At 44.5% G+C, this 15,916-nt stretch overlaps 1 protein-coding gene across 1 annotated transcript; it reads left to right on the top strand.

The window, feature by feature from the left end:
* Nucleotides 1–806: 806 nt before the first annotated feature.
* On the top strand, nucleotides 807–15,631 carry LOC139410631 (ubiquilin-1-like). The gene is made up of 11 exons (XM_071155972.1): nucleotides 807–973; nucleotides 1,447–1,598; nucleotides 1,718–1,872; nucleotides 9,203–9,438; nucleotides 9,545–9,682; nucleotides 10,644–10,860; nucleotides 11,265–11,407; nucleotides 11,480–11,563; nucleotides 11,661–11,776; nucleotides 11,987–12,161; nucleotides 12,403–15,631. Exons 1-11 carry the CDS (start codon nucleotides 845–847, stop codon nucleotides 12,553–12,555), a joined length of 1,698 nt encoding a protein of 565 aa, XP_071012073.1. The 5' UTR covers nucleotides 807–844; the 3' UTR covers nucleotides 12,556–15,631.
* Nucleotides 15,632–15,916: the final 285 nt, after the last annotated feature.

Genomic DNA, 15,916 nt, shown 5'->3' with positions numbered 1-15,916 from the left:
CACCATGCGGAATGCCAAGCATCGGCTGGAGTGGTGTAAAGCTTGACGCCATTGGACTCTGGAGCAGTGTAAACGCGTTCTCTGACAAGTCCGACAGACAAATCTGGGTTTGGCGGATGCCAGGATAACGCTACCTGCCCCAACGAATGGTGACAACTGTAAAGTTTGGTGGAGGATAAATAATGGTCTGGTGAAATCTTAATGTTACAACACAATGACATTCTAGAAGACTCTGCTTCCAACTTTGTGGCAACAGTTTGGGGAAGGTCCTTTCCTGTTTCTGCATGACAATGCCCCTTGCACAAAGCGAGGTCCATACAGAAATGTTTTTTTGAGATTGGTGTGGAGAACTAGACTTGCCTTCACAGAGCCCTGACCTCAACCCCATCGAACACTTCTGGGTTGAATTGGAACATCGACTGCAAGCCAGGTATAATCGCCCAACCTTATTAATGCTCTTATGGCTTATGGAAGCAAGTCCCCGCAGAAATGTTCCAACATCTAGTGGAAAGCCTTCCCAGAAGAGTGGAGGCTTTTCTAGCAGCAAAGGCGGGACCAACTCCATTCTAATGCCCATGAGATGTTCGACGAGCAGGTGTCCACATACTTGGTGGGCATGTAGTGTATGTAATCATGGCTACAATATGTTGAAATATTAAGAGGTAAAGAAAATAACGCTATCCATGCACTGTTATCCATTATGACGTTTGCAGATATTTTTCGAATCAGCAAGATTAGGACACCGGGAAATAAAATATCACATCACGAGATTCGCTTATGCAAACAGTCTGTTCTTTGCCCGCGTGGTCAGACATAGGTCTGTCACCACCGCGAGAGCAAAAAGATGGCTAATACTGTGGATGAGGACGAGCAACAACCATTCCTTGCTGAATGTAAGATCATCAGAGTTACTGTGAAAACACCAAAGGAAAAAGAGGAAATCGCCATTCCAGAGAACAGCTCCATCAAACAGGTCAGTGCGGTCATTGGAACTGTCTGTGTGGAATCCATTTATTCCGTCAAGTCACGGTGTTTTATCGGAACATGGTCTAAACAACACGTGGCAACTGTCAAGTATTTCTAAATAGTTTTTCTATTTCTAATCTTGTGATGTTTTGGATTTTAAAACCTATGTGTTTTCATGGATGTAAACTTTTATATGCTGCCAGGCCAGTGGTCCTGTCCCCACCGAGGTGCAGCCACACACAGCTGGACTGATGCAATCAGCTTATTTGTAAATAATGCCATGTTTGTTGTTTGTGCCTATGTTACATTTTTCTTATGATGCTGTCATCATGGCGATTGCATTTTCTTTACTGTTATTGGCCAAATGTGACTCCCAATGTCTGATATAGCCTACAGTAAAATGGGTTTTCTCTCTCTGTCTGCTACTTGGCAGAGATGAGTTCATGTCTCTCCCTGCCTGCCTTCTGCCTGTCTCTGTAGTTTAAGGAGCAGATAGCCCAGCGGTTCCAGGCACAAACAGAGCAGCTGGTACTCATCTTCGCTGGGAAGATCCTCAAAGATGCAGATCTGCTGAGTCATCAAGGCATCCACAACGGACTGACCGTCCACCTGGTCATCAAGACCCAGAGCAGGTACACACACACACATCTCACACACTGTGTTTGAGTAGGTAAGGAAACATGAAAGCATTAACGTTGTCCCCAAAATTGGATTGATGGACTATAACTCTCCGTTTCCCTTTCTGTTGAAGGCCTCCGGAGTTGTGTGCCTCTCCTTCCAACACCACTGCCTCAGAACAGGCCCAACCAGAAGGCCCTACCTCTGTCCCTGGACCCCCTCCTGTAGAACCTACCTCTGTCCCTCGACCCTCTCCTGCTTCTTCAGCCACCCCTACCTTCAGCCTTGGTAAGACCAGCTGTATCCCTCCCTTACCCCCTTCATCAACAACACATCCACCACACTGACCCTCAACACGGGGGCTCCTCAGGGGTGCGTGCTTAGCACCCTCCTCTATTCCCTATTCACCCACAACTCTGTGGCTGCGCACAACTCGTGTAACACCATCATTAAGTTTGCAGACGACATGACGGTGGTAGGCCTGATCACTGACGATGATGAGACAGGCTATAGAAGAGGAGGTCAGTAACCTGGCAGTGTGGTGCCAGAACAACAACCTCAACAACACAAAGGAGCTGATCGTAGACTACAGGAAACGGAGGACTGAGCACACCCCCATTCACATTGATGGGGCTATAGTGGAGTGGGTCGAGAGCTTCAAGTTCCTCTGTGTCCACGTCACTAAGGATCTACTATGGTCCACACACACCAACAGAGTCGTGAAGACAGCACAACAATGCCCTTTCACCCTCAGGAAGCTGAAAATATTTGGCATGGGCCCTCACAATCCCCAAAGTTGTACAGCTGCACCATTGAGAGCATCTTGACTGGCTGCATCACCAATTGGTATGGCATCTGCTTGGCATCCGACTGCAGGGCTCTACAGAGGGTAGTGCGTGCGGCCTAGTACATGACTGGGCCCGAGTCCCCTGCCATCCAAGACCTCTTTACCAGGCAGTCAGAGGAAGGCCATAACATTTGTCAGACTCCAGCCACCCAAGTCATAGACTGTTCTCTCTGCTACCACACAGCAAGCTTTACCGGAGAGCCAAGTCTAGGTCCAAGAGGCTTCTAAACAGCTTCTACCCCCAAGCCACAAGACTCCTGAACATCTAGTCAAATGGCTACCCAGACTATTCACATTGCCCCTCTCCACACAACTGCCACTCTGTTGTCATTTATGCATAGTCACTTTAATTAACTCTACCTACACGTATATACTACCTCAACTAACCGGTGCCCCCGCACATTGACTCTGTACCGGCACCCCCCTGTATATATTGGCGGTCTTCTGGTCAGACTCCGGAGACGGGCACACCGTGCACCACTCCCTAGCATTCTTCTTGCCAATGCCCAGTCTCTTGACAACAAGGTTGATGAAATCCGAGCAAGGGTAGAATTCCAGAGGGACATCAGAGACTGTAACGTTCTTTGCTTCACGGAAACGTGGCTCACTGGAGAGACGCTATCCGAGGCGGTGCAGCCAACGGGTTTCTCCACGCATCGCGCAGACAGAAACAAACATCTTTCTGGTAAGAAGAGGGGCGGGGCGTATGCCTTATGGCTAACGTGACATGGTGTGATGAAAGACACATACAGGAACTCAAATCCTTCTGTTCACCTGATTTAGAATTCCTCACAATCAAATGTAGACCGCATTATCTACCAAGAGAATTCTCTTCGATTATAATCACAGCCGCATATATCCCCCCCCAAGCAGACACATCGATGGCTCTGAATGAACTTTATTTGACTCTTTGCAAACTGGAAACAATTTATCCGGAGGCTGCATTCATTGTAGCTGGGGATTTTAACAAGGCTAATCTGAAAACAAGACTCCCTACATTTTATCAGCATATCGATTGCGCAACCAGGGGTGGAAAGACCTTGGATCATTGTTACTCTAACTTCCGCGACGCATATAAGGCCCTGCCCCGCCCCCCTTTCGGAAAAGCTGACCACGACTCCATTTTGTTGATCCCTGCCTACAGAGAAACTAAAACAAGAGGCTCCCACGCTGAGGTCTGTCCAACGCTGGTCCGACCAAGCTGACTCCACACTCCAAGACTGCTTCCATCACGTGGACTGGGACATGTTTCGTATTGCGTCAGACAACAACATTGACGAATACGCTGATTCGGTGTGCGAGTTCATTAGAACGTGCGTTGAATATGTCGTTCCCATAGCAACGATTAAAACATTCCCTAACCAGAAACCGTGGATTGATGGCAGTATTCGCGTGAAACTGAAAGCGCGAACCACTGCTTTTAATCAGGGCAAGGTGTCTGGTAACATGACCGAATACAAACAGTGCAGCTATTCCCTCTGCAAGGCTATCAAACAAGCTAAGCGTCAGTACAGAGACAAAGTAGAATCTCAATTCAACGGCTCAGACACAAGAGGCATGTGGCAGGGTCTACAGTCAATCACAGACTACAGGAAGAAATCCAGCCCAGTCACGGACCAGGATGTCCTGCTCCCAGGCAGACTAAATAACTTTTTTGCCCGCTTTGAGGACAATACAGTGCCACTGACACGGCCTGCAACGAAAACATGCAGTCTCTCCTTCACTGCAGGCGAGGTGAGTAAGACATTTAAACGTGTTAACCCTCGCAAGGCTGCAGGCCCAGACGACATCCCCAGCCGCGCCCTCAGAGCATGCGCAGACCAGCTGGCCGGTGTGTTTACGGACATATTCAATCAATCCCTATACCAGTCTGCTGTTCCCACATGCTTCAAGAGGGCCACCATTGTTCCTGTTCCCAAGAAAGCTAAGGTAACTGAGCTAAACGACTACCGCCCCGTAGCACTCACTTCCGTCATCATGAAGTGCTTTGAGAGACTAGTCAAGGACCATATCACCTCCACCCTACCTGACACCCTAGACCCACTCCAATTTGCTTACCGCCCAAATAGGTCCACAGACGATGCAATCTCAACCACACTGCACACTGCCCTAACCCATCTGGACAAGAGGAATACCTATGTGAGAATGCTGTTCATTGACTACAGCTCGGCATTCAACACCATAGTACCCTCCAAGCTCGTCATCAAGCTCGAGACCCTGGGTCTCGACCCCGCCCTGTGCAACTGGGTACTGGACTTCCTGACGGGCCGCCCCCAGGTGGTGAGGGTAGGCACCAACATCTCCTCCCCGCTGATCCTCAACACTGGGGCCCCACAAGGTTGCGTTCTGAGCCCTCTCTTGTACTCCCTGTTCACCCACGACTGCGTGGCCACACACGCCTCCAACTCAATCATCAAGTTTGCGGACGACACAACAGTGGTAGGCTTGATCACCAACAACGACGAGACGGCCTACAGGGAGGAGGTGAGGGCCCTCGGAGTGTGGTGTCAGGAAAATAACCTCACACTCAACGTCAACAAAACTAAGGAGATGATTGTGGACTTCAGGAAACAGCAGAGGGAACACCCCCCTATCCACATCGATGGAACAGTAGTGGAGAGGGTAGCAAGTTTTAAGTTCCTCGGCATACACATCACAGACAAACTGAATTGGTCCACTCACACAGACAGCATTGTGAAGAAGGCGCAGCAGCGCCTCTTCAACCTCAGGAGGCTGAAGAAATTCGGCTTGTCACCAAAAGCACTCACAAACTTCTACAGATGCACAATCGAGAGCATCCTGGCGGGCTGTATCACCGCCTGGTACGGCAACTGCTCCGCCCTCAACCGTAAGGCTCTCCAGAGGGTAGTGAGGTCTGCACAACGCATCACCGGGGGCAAACTACCTGCCCTCCAGGACACCTACACCACCCGATGTCACAGGAAGGCCATAAAGATCATCAAGGACATCAACCACCCGAGCCACTGCCTGTTCACCCCGCTATCATCCATAAGGCGAGGTCAGTACAGGTGCATCAAAGCTGGGACCGAGAGACTGAAAAACAGCTTCTATCTCAAGGCCATCAGACTGTTAAACAGCCACCACTAACATTGAGTGGCTGCTGCCAACACACTGACACTGACTCAACTCCAGCCACTTTAATAATGGGAATTGATGGGAAATTATGTAAATATATCACTAGCCACTTTAAACAATGCTACCTTATATAATGTTACTTACCCTACATTATTCATCTCATATGCATACGTATATACTGTACTCTATATCATCGACTGTATCCTTATGTAATACATGTATCACTAGCCACTTTAAACTATGCCACTTTGTTTACATACTCACCTCATGTATATACTGTACTCGATACCATCTACTGTATCCTGCCTATGCTGCTCTGTACCATCACTCATTCATATATCCTTATGTACATATTCTTTATCCCCTTACACTGTGTACAAGACAGTAGTTTTGGAATTGTTAGTTAGATTACTTGTTGGTTATTACTGCATTGTCGGAACTAGAAGCACAAGCATTTCGCTACACTCGCATTAACATCTGCTAACCATGTGTATGTGACAAAATTTGATTTGATTGATTTAATTTGATTTGTTATTTTTTTACTGCTGCTCTTTAATTACTTGTTACTTTTATCTATTATCTGTATTTTTTTTAAACTGCTCTGTCGGTTAGGGGCTCGTAAGTAAGCATTTCCCTGTAAGGTCTACCTGTTGTATTCGGCACATGTAACTAATAACATTTGATTTAGTAATATGTACATATCTACCACAAATCTGTTGTACATGGACTTGGTACTGGTCTCTGTGTATACAGCCAAGTCATCATTACTCATTGTGTATTTATTATATACAGCCAAGTCATCATTACTCATTACTCATTGTGTATTTATTATATACAGCCAAGTCATCATTACTCATTACTCATTGTGTATTTATTATATACAGCCAAGTCATCATTACTCATTACTCATTGTGTATTTATTATATACAGCCAGGTTATCATTACTCATTACTCATTGTGTATTTATTATATACAGCCAGGTTATCATTACTCATTGTGTATTTATTATATACAGCCAGGTTATCATTACTCATTGTGAATTTATTATATACAGCCAAGTCATCATTACTCATTGTGTATTTATTATACAGTGCCTTGCGAAAGTATTCGGCCCCTTGAACTTTGTGACCTTTTGCCACATTTCAGGCTTAAAACATAAAGATATAAAACTGTATTTTATTGTGAAGAATCAACAACAAGTGGAACACAATCATGAAGTGGAACGACATTTATTGGATATTTCAAACTTTTTTAACAAATCAAAAACTGAAAAATTGGGTGTGCAAAATTATTCAGCCCCTTTACTTTCAGTGCAGCAAACTCTCTCCAGAAGTTCAGTGAGGATCTCTGAATGATCCAATGTTGACCTAAATGACTAATGATGATAAATACAATCCACCTGTGTGTAATCAAGTCTCCGTATAAATGCACCTGCACTGTGATAGTCTCAGAGGTCCGTCAAAAGCGCAGAGAGCATCATGAAGAACAAGGAACACACCAGGCAGGTCCGAGATACTGTTGTGAAGAAGTTTAAAGCCGGATTTGGATACAAAAAGATTTCCCAAGCTTTACACATCCCAAGGAGCACTGTGAAAGCGATAATATTGAAATGGAAGGAGAATCAGACCACTGCAAATCTACCAAGACCTGGCCGTCCCTCTAAACTTTCAGCTCATACAAGGAAAAGACTGATCAGAGATGCAGCCAAGAGGCCCATGATCACTCTGGATGAACTGCAGAGATCTACAGCTGAGGTGGGAGACTCTGTCCATAGGACAACAATCAGTCGTATATTGCACGAATCTGGCCTTTATGGAAGAGTGGCAAGAAGAAAGCCATTTCTTAAAGATATCCATAAAAAGTGTCGTTTAAAGTTTGCCACAAGCCACCTGGGAGACACACCAAACATGTGGAAGAAGGTGCTCTGGTCAGATGAAACCAAAATTGAACTTTTTGGCAACAATGCAAAACGTTATGTTTGGTGTAAAAGCAACACAGCTGAACACACCATCCCCACTGTCAAACATGGTGGTGGCAGCATCATGGTTTGGGCCTGCTTTTCTTCAGCAGGGACAGGGAAGATGGTTAAAATTGATGGGAAGATGGATGGAGCCAAATACAGGACCATTCTGGAAGAAAACCTGATGGAGTCTGCAAAAGACCTGAGACTGGGAGGGAGATTTGTCTTCCAACAAGACAATGATCCAAAACATAAAGCAAAATCTACAATGGAATGGTTCAAAAATAAACATATCCAGGTGTTAGCATGGCCAAGTCAAAGTCCAGACCTGAATCCAATCGAGAATCTGTGGAAAGAACTGAAAACTGCTGTTCACAAATGCTCTCCATCCAACCTCACTGAGCTCGAGCTGTTTTGCAAGGAGGAATGGGAAAAAATTTCAGTCTCTCGATGTGCAAAACTGATAGAGACATACCCCAAGCGACTTACAGCTGTAATCGCAGCAAAAGGTGGCGCTACAAAGTATTAACTTAAGGGGGCTGAATAATTTTGCACGGCCAATTTTTCAGTTTTTGATTTGTTAAAAAAGTTTGAAATATCCAATAAATGTCGTTCCACTTCATGATTGTGTCCCACTTGTTGTTGATTCTTCACAAAAAAATACAGTTTTATATCTTTATGTTTGAAGCTTGAAATGTGGCAAAAGGTCGCAAAGTTCAAGGGGGCCGAATACTTTCGCAAGGCACTGTATACAGCCAAGTTATCATTACTCATTGTGTATTTATTATATACAGCCAAGTCATCATTACTCATTACTCATTGTATATTTATTATATACAGCCAGGTTATCATTACTCATTGTGTATTTATTATATACAGCCAAGTTATCATTACTCATTGTGTATTTATTATATACAGCCAAGTCATCATTACTCATTACTCATTGTGTATTTATTATATACAGCCAAGTCATCATTACTCATTACTCATTGTGTATTTATTGTTTACAGCCAGGTTATCATTACTCATTACTCATTGTGTATTTATTATATACAGCCAAGTCATCATTACTCATTACTCATTGTGTATTTATTGTTTACAGCCAGGTTATCATTACTCATTGTGTATTTATTATATACAGCCAGGTTATCATTACTCATTACTCATTGTGTATTTATTATATACAGCCAGGTTATCATTACTCATTGTGTATTTATTATATACAGCCAAGTCATCATTACTCATTACTCATTGTGTATTTATTATATACAGCCAGGTTATCATTACTCATTACTCATTGTGTATTTATTATATACAGCCAAGTTATCATTACTCATTGTGTATTTATTATATACAGCCAGGTTATCATTACTCATTACTCATTGTGTATTTATTATATACAGCCAGGTTATCATTACTCATTACTCATTGTGTATTTATTATATACAGCCAGGTTATCATTACTCATCATTGTGTATTTATTATATACAGCCAAGTTATCATTACGTGTTTGACTTTTCTCTTCTTTCTCTCTACGTTGTTGGGAAGGGCCGTAAGCATTTTACTGTCAGTCTACACCTGTTGTTTGCGAAGCATGTGACATGTTTTTATTTTACCTGTATGTGTGTGTGTGTGTGTATGTGGATGAGTTGGTAGCCAAATGTTTCTGATGGGTATTTGCTACCTCAACATTTAGCTTTGTCTATATCCTGTAGGTCTAGGCAGTCCAGGGACAGCTGCTGCGGGGCCTGGTCTCGCTGAGCTGCAGAGGCAGCTGATGTCCAACCCTGAGCTGCTGGCCCAGATTATGGACAGTCCCTTGGTCCAGGGCATGCTGTCCAACCCAGACATGATGAGACAGCTCATCATGGCCAACCCCCAGATGCAGCTGCTACTGCAGCACAACCCCAGCATCACCCACCTGTTCAACAACCCTGACGTCATGAGACAGGTAGCTGTGTGTGTGTGTGTTGCGTTACCTTTGTGTCTGTGTTGTTATTCCTTTCGAACCTCCTCTCTCTTCCCTGTGTCATTGTTTTCCTCTCCTTGTCCTTCAGACCCTGGAGATAGCACGGAACCCGACCATGATGCAGGAGATGTTGCGCAACCAGGACAGGGCACTAAGCAACAATGCCCTCCGCAGGATGTCCACTGATGCTCAGGGACCCATGCTGAATGCTGCTGCTCAGGAACCGGTAGGTACACACACACACACACACACACACACACACACACACACACACACACACACACACAGCTCCTGATGGAACTTTAAAGTGTAATGTTAACACTTAATGCCAATCATTGTCCAGGACATGTAAAGGTAAATTGGAGGTAAATGAACTAACTAGTTGGACTGTAACCAACCCACCCTCTCTGTCTGTCTGTCTCTGTCTCTGTCTGTCTCTCTGTCTCTGTCTGTCTGTCTGTTTCTGTCTTTCTTTCTGTCTGTCTGTCTGTCTGTCTGTCTGTCTGTCTCTGTCTCTGTCTGTCTGTCTGTCTGTTTCTGTCTTTCTGTCTGTCTTTCTGTCTGTCTGTCTGTCTGTCTGTCTGTCTGTCTGTCTGTCTGTCTGTCTGTCTGTCTGTCTGTCTCTCTCTCTGTCTCTCTCTCTGTCTCTGTCTCTGTGTCTGTCTGTGTCTGTGTCTGTTTCTGTGTTTCTGTCTGTCTGTTTCTGTGTTTCTGTCTGTCTGTTTCTGTGTTTCTGTCTGTCTGTTTCTTTCTGTTTCTTTCTGTCTGTCTGTCTGTTTCTTTCTGTTTCTTTCTGTCTGTCTGTCTGTTTCTTTCTGTCTGTCTGTCTGTTTCTTTCTGTTTCTTTCTGTCTGTCTGTCTGTTTCTTTCTGTCTTTCTGTCTGTTTCTTTCTGTCTTTCTGTCTGTCTGTTTCTTTCTGTCTGTTTCTGTCTTTCTGTCTGTCTGTTTCTGTCTTTCTGTCTCTGTTTCTTTCTTTCTTTCTGTCTTTCTGTCTCTGTTTCTTTCTTTCTGTCTTTCTGTCTGTTTCTTTCTTTCTTTCTGTCTTTTTGTCTGTCTGTTTCTGTCTTTCTGTTTCTGTCTGTTTCTTTCTGTCTGTTTCTGTCTTTTTGTCTGTCTGTTTCTGTCTTTCTGTTTCTGTCTGTTTCTGTCTTTCTGTCTCTGTTTCTTTCTTTCTTTCTTTGCTTAGATTGCAGGAAACCCTTTTGCTTCTCTGACGACCTCGTCATCAGGGGAAATCCAGTCACCCCGGGTGGAAAATGGAGACCCCCTCGCCAACCCCTGGGTTCCCCCTGCTTCCACAGACACCGCCACACCCGCCACTACCCCCACCCTGTCCAGCAATGGCCCTCAGACCACCCTGCACAACCTAGGTCCCGCCATGGGAGGTAGAACATCTAACAGTGGTACAAACACACATTTATCCTCTCACACAGGTCAATGGAATGGAATGTTATATATTTTTAAACTGGTTGAATGGCTATTCTTACCATGTAGGGACGTGCAAATTACCGCATGTGAGAGAAATTACACATAAACAAAAAATGAATTGCCTGCAACCAAATTAATTTGAATTTTGAATAATTTAGTCTAGACCATTTTTTTTTCTTTGAAGATGAAAAATTGCAATTTCAGTAATTGTTTTTTGATTTGCCTTTTTGTAAATCAAACATGTTGTTTTCAATTTCAACTTATTTTTGAAGAAATTATGAATTGTGCAAGGGTGCCAATATACTTGACCGAATCTGTAGGCTTACACTTTCATTAATAAGCTCCCCTGTATCCCTCAATGATTATTGTGTGGATATAGCAGCTATGTCCAATAGTCCGGGAATGCAGAGTCTTCTGCAGCAGATCACGGAGAACCCCACACTGATGCACAACATGCTGTCAGCCCCCTACATGAGGAGCCTACTCAACAGCCTGAGCCAGAACCCTGACCTAGCAGCACAGGTACACACACACACATACACCCACACACACACACATATACACACACACTTCTAATGTCCCTGAATGTTTTAGATGATGCTGAACAACCCACTGTTTTCTGGGAACCCTCAACTGCAGCAGCAAATGAGACAACAACTCCCAATGTTCCTCCAACAGGTCAGTGACCTTAAAACACCAAGTGGTGCTGGGATACAGTAAGCTGTGATTGGTCCTCTGACCGCTGTGAGTCTCTCTCTGATTGGTGTTTCCTCAGATGCAGAACCCTGAGATGCTGTCGGCCATGTCCAACCCCAGGGCCATGCAGGCACTGCTGCAGATCCAACAGGGACTGCAGACCCTTGCCACTGAGGCACCTGGATTCATACCAGGGTATGTACACCAATTCTCCATACCTCCACATGCACTTAATCAGAACATCCATATATCAACATACACCTTCACTCTTCACCTGAAAGACCTACAGTACAGTACAGTACCTCTTTAAGCGACCTATATTTTGTACTCCACTCACATAGTTCCTATAGTAACGTAGTGTTGAGCTGTGGTCGGCTGATGCCATGATGCCGGTCGTTCCTGTAGGGTTGGACTGGAAGGCGCTGGCTCAGATCTTAACCCTGCCCCTGGATTGTCATCAGACCCCGCCCCTAGTGACCTCAGCGGTGGGTCCCAGGTAGTCCCGGAAACGGGTCAGCGGCAACAACAACAACAGTTTGTGCGTCAGATGCTAGACGCTCTCGCTAGCACCAATCAGCAGGTTAGCCCCAGAATTGATCTGCATTATTCTCCCAAAACCGGACCCTGTTTTACCTCAAGCCTCTCAAAGTGGTTTGTATGACCCAATCCTCAATCAACCTTTAAGCCCTATGTCCTATCATGCATTTAGGGGTTCATTTGGGATTGGACCTATGTTGTGTCAGCATGGTGGGGAGGAGAGCATTAAACACATGACCATCATTTCAAGTGGAAGACAAAGTATTGTACTTTTTTGGGGGTAGGCTCAGACTGAAGAGCTGCTGTTCCAGGAGCAGGTGGAGCAGCTGACGACCATGGGCTTCCTCAACCCAGAGGCCAACCTGCAGGCCCTCATCGCTACCGGGGGAGACGTCAACGCCGCTGTAGAACGACTGCTGGACTCGCCACCCTTGTAATACACACACACTTCACATGTGCACATACAATTAACAAATTCACGTGCGCACACTCACTTGTACAATCATGCAGTTGTACGATCAGATGCTTGCACATTCTTCACTCACAGAGAACTAGTGAAACATGCACTCCTGAATGCCATTTATATTGTATATGTAAGCTGCTGAACTGTGAAGTGCAGGCCTGTCTGTGCTGTATGTTCTGAATGGCCTTAGTTGGTTCAGGCTCTAATCTGGATCATGCTGGCTTCTGCCACATTCCTTTATGCAGAGTCCCATCCTACCTAAGAGTCCCATCCTACCTAAGAGTCCCATCCTACCTAAGAGTCCCATCCTACCTAAGAGTCCCATCCAAGACTCTTTAAGAGTGAATATGCTGCTAGTCTCAAGATGTATTTCCCTGCTGCTACCAAGGCCTTAAACTCAAATCAGGAAAATAACCCAAGGGTTCCCTACTGGTGACCCTTGAGAGCATGTGTATAACAGTCTCAGTTGTGTGTGTGTGTGTATATATATGTGTAATGTGAACAGACTGCATTCATAATGCACTAAATGCTATGTGTTCTTTTTACCACTTCATTGTGGTATAGACTAGGGGAGGCCAGTTGTACCCCTTCATTATGGTATAGACTAGGGGAGGCCAGTTTTACCCCTTCATTGTGGTATAGACTAGGGGAGGCCAGTTTTGCCCCTTCATTATGGTATAGACTAGGGGAGGCCAGTTTTGCCCCTTCATTGTGGTATAGACTAGGGGAGGCCAGTTTTACCCCTTCATTGTGTTATAGACTAGGGGAGGCCAGTTTTACCCCTTCATTATGGTATAGACTAGCGGAGGCCAGTTTTGCCCCTTCATTGTGGTATAGACTAGGGGAGGCCAGTTTTACCCCTTCATTATGGTATAGACTAGGGAAGGCCAGTTTTACCCCTTCATTGTGGTATAGACTAGGGGAGGCCAGTTTTACCCCTTCATTATGGTATAGACTAGGGAAGGCCAGTTTTACCCCTTCATTGTGGTATAGACTAGGGGAGGCCAGTTTTGCCACTTCATTGTGGTATAGACAAGGGGAGGCCAGTTTTACACCTTCATTGTGGTATAGACTAGGGGAGGCCAGTTTTACACCTTCATTGTGGTATAGACTAGGGGAGGCCAGTTTTGCCACTTCATTGTGGTATAGACTAGGGGAGGCCAGTTTTACACCTTCATTGTGGTATAGACTAGGGGAGGCCAGTTTTACCCCTTCATTGTGTTATAGACTAGGGGAGGCCAGTTTTGCCACTTCATTGTGGTATAGACTAGGGGAGGCCAGTTTTACACCTTCATTATGGTATAGACTAAGGGAGGCCAGTTTTACCCCTTCATTATGGTATAGACTAGGGGAGGCCAGTTTTGCCACTTCATTGTGGTATAGACTAGGGGAGGCCAGTTTTGCCCCTTCATTGTGGTATAGACTAGGGGAGGCCAGTTTTGCCCCTTCATTGTGGTATAGACTAGGGGCCAGTTTTGCCACTTCATTGTGGTATAGACTAGGGGAGGCCAGTTTTACACCTTCATTGTGGTATAGACTAGGGGAGGCCAGTTTTGCCCCTTCATTGTGGTATAGACTAGGGGAGGCCAGTTTTGCCACTTCATTGTGGTATAGACTAGGGGAGGCCAGTTTTGCCACTTCATTGTGGAATAGACTAGGGGAGGCCAGAGGGAGGTGCTCATTTTGGAAGTGGGCTGCTCAATTGACTGTTACATGGAGCCGGCCTTTGCTGACAAGTTTCTTCAATAGCAGCTGTCGTGGAAATTTCCTCTATTTACCAAATCATGAGAGCAAACCACACACAAGTCGGAGTTAGTTATCACAAAGTCCATTTTTAATTATATGAGCTCTATCACAACCCTGTGACTCTCAGATCAATTCAGTGTCTATCAATGAATTCTCTGAGAGCCCCTTCCACATTTCAACTGAGATCCTTTATAGCAAAGACACACACAGTATAAGACAGCATCGGCATAATTCATCGTTCAGCTTTGTCTCCTTTCTCAAACTCGGAACCATAAACCAATCCTCCATATCAACAGGCACATATCAAATCCATCCTATCTTGACAAGATCACAGAGACACACTGACTGGCACACAGACATTGTGGAGCCAAGAGATACACGCTTGACCTCTCCCCTCTCTCCGGCCCAAACAACTTAGTCTTGACATAGAACAGATACTGCAACCCCGCCACAGTATTATACAAAAATAACATTCTGATGAGAAGTAACTTACAAACATATGATGAATATAAAACATCTTACCTATGTTACCAACCAATTCTGATTATTCCCCAACACAGCCCCTCGTATCACGCTTGCACAGCCTTGGATATGAGTGCAAGCTTGTAGCACTGATATTGATGTAGCAGTGATGTCCAATCAAGAATAAGTGTGCCTGTGGCTTTAGATTTATTCCCATTTGATAATACAATGACTCACTATGTAGCTCTATTTACCTCTATGTAGCTCTGTGCATTTTATTAACTCTTACAAAATGTACTTTTGACTTGTGTGTTATTATAGGCTATGTGGTTTTATTGTCTAATGTTCAAACCCTCATAGTATGTTCTTTATGCTCCTACGGTTAGGCTTATATATGGAGGATGAAGTGTTTTTCTTTCTAAACCCCATGTTTCATATTTTTCATGTCTTTAATGTATTCATTGTACAATTTAAATGTATTAATTGTACTGCACCACTGAAACTGGCTAGTGTAACAAAAACAATGTGCTCTGTCCACCACAAGAGGGCACTGTTGGCTCAACTATTCTGCCTCCTTGAGAGAAAATATACAATTCAGGAGCCATTGAAGTACTGTACATGCAAAAAACGGGAGCAGGAATGGAATCTTAATAATATACCTGAATGGATAGAGTAGAATATTTTAGAGTGCTCAGCAAAGCAATTACTGAAGTCACTTTCTTAGCACTTTGCCAGTATGGTGATGATACCAACTGCCTTGGAAAATTGTAGGCTTCATCTTTTTGATTTCAGCATTTAATTCTCCTGTGTGCTGGTTAATAAAGTGAAATGGAAAAAAACAAGATTGCTTTGTGTGTATTAGTCTTTGTCAACAAACTGCAAAGCCATGGTCATTCCTGATGTACACATGCAGTGGCGATTTTAGCATGTACATCTTGGGGTAAAAAAAAGTTAAGTGCATGACAGCAAAGCCACTATACAACACTAAACAATACATTAATTGCATTATAACGGTGACAAACGGTGCCCACAAACTGTTAGGGCCTACAGTACAAAAACCTGTCCCAACACCTTACCACTGCTACTCCTGGCTATCAGCTGGGCCTTGTCTGGCAGCAAATAGGTTC

The sequence above is a fragment of the Oncorhynchus clarkii genome, chromosome 6 (assembly GCF_045791955.1).
Source record: "Oncorhynchus clarkii lewisi isolate Uvic-CL-2024 chromosome 6, UVic_Ocla_1.0, whole genome shotgun sequence".
Taxonomy (NCBI): Eukaryota; Metazoa; Chordata; class Actinopteri; order Salmoniformes; family Salmonidae; genus Oncorhynchus; species Oncorhynchus clarkii.
The sequence above is the reverse complement of the archived record's forward strand: the minus strand, read 5'-3'. Positions and strand labels throughout refer to the sequence as shown.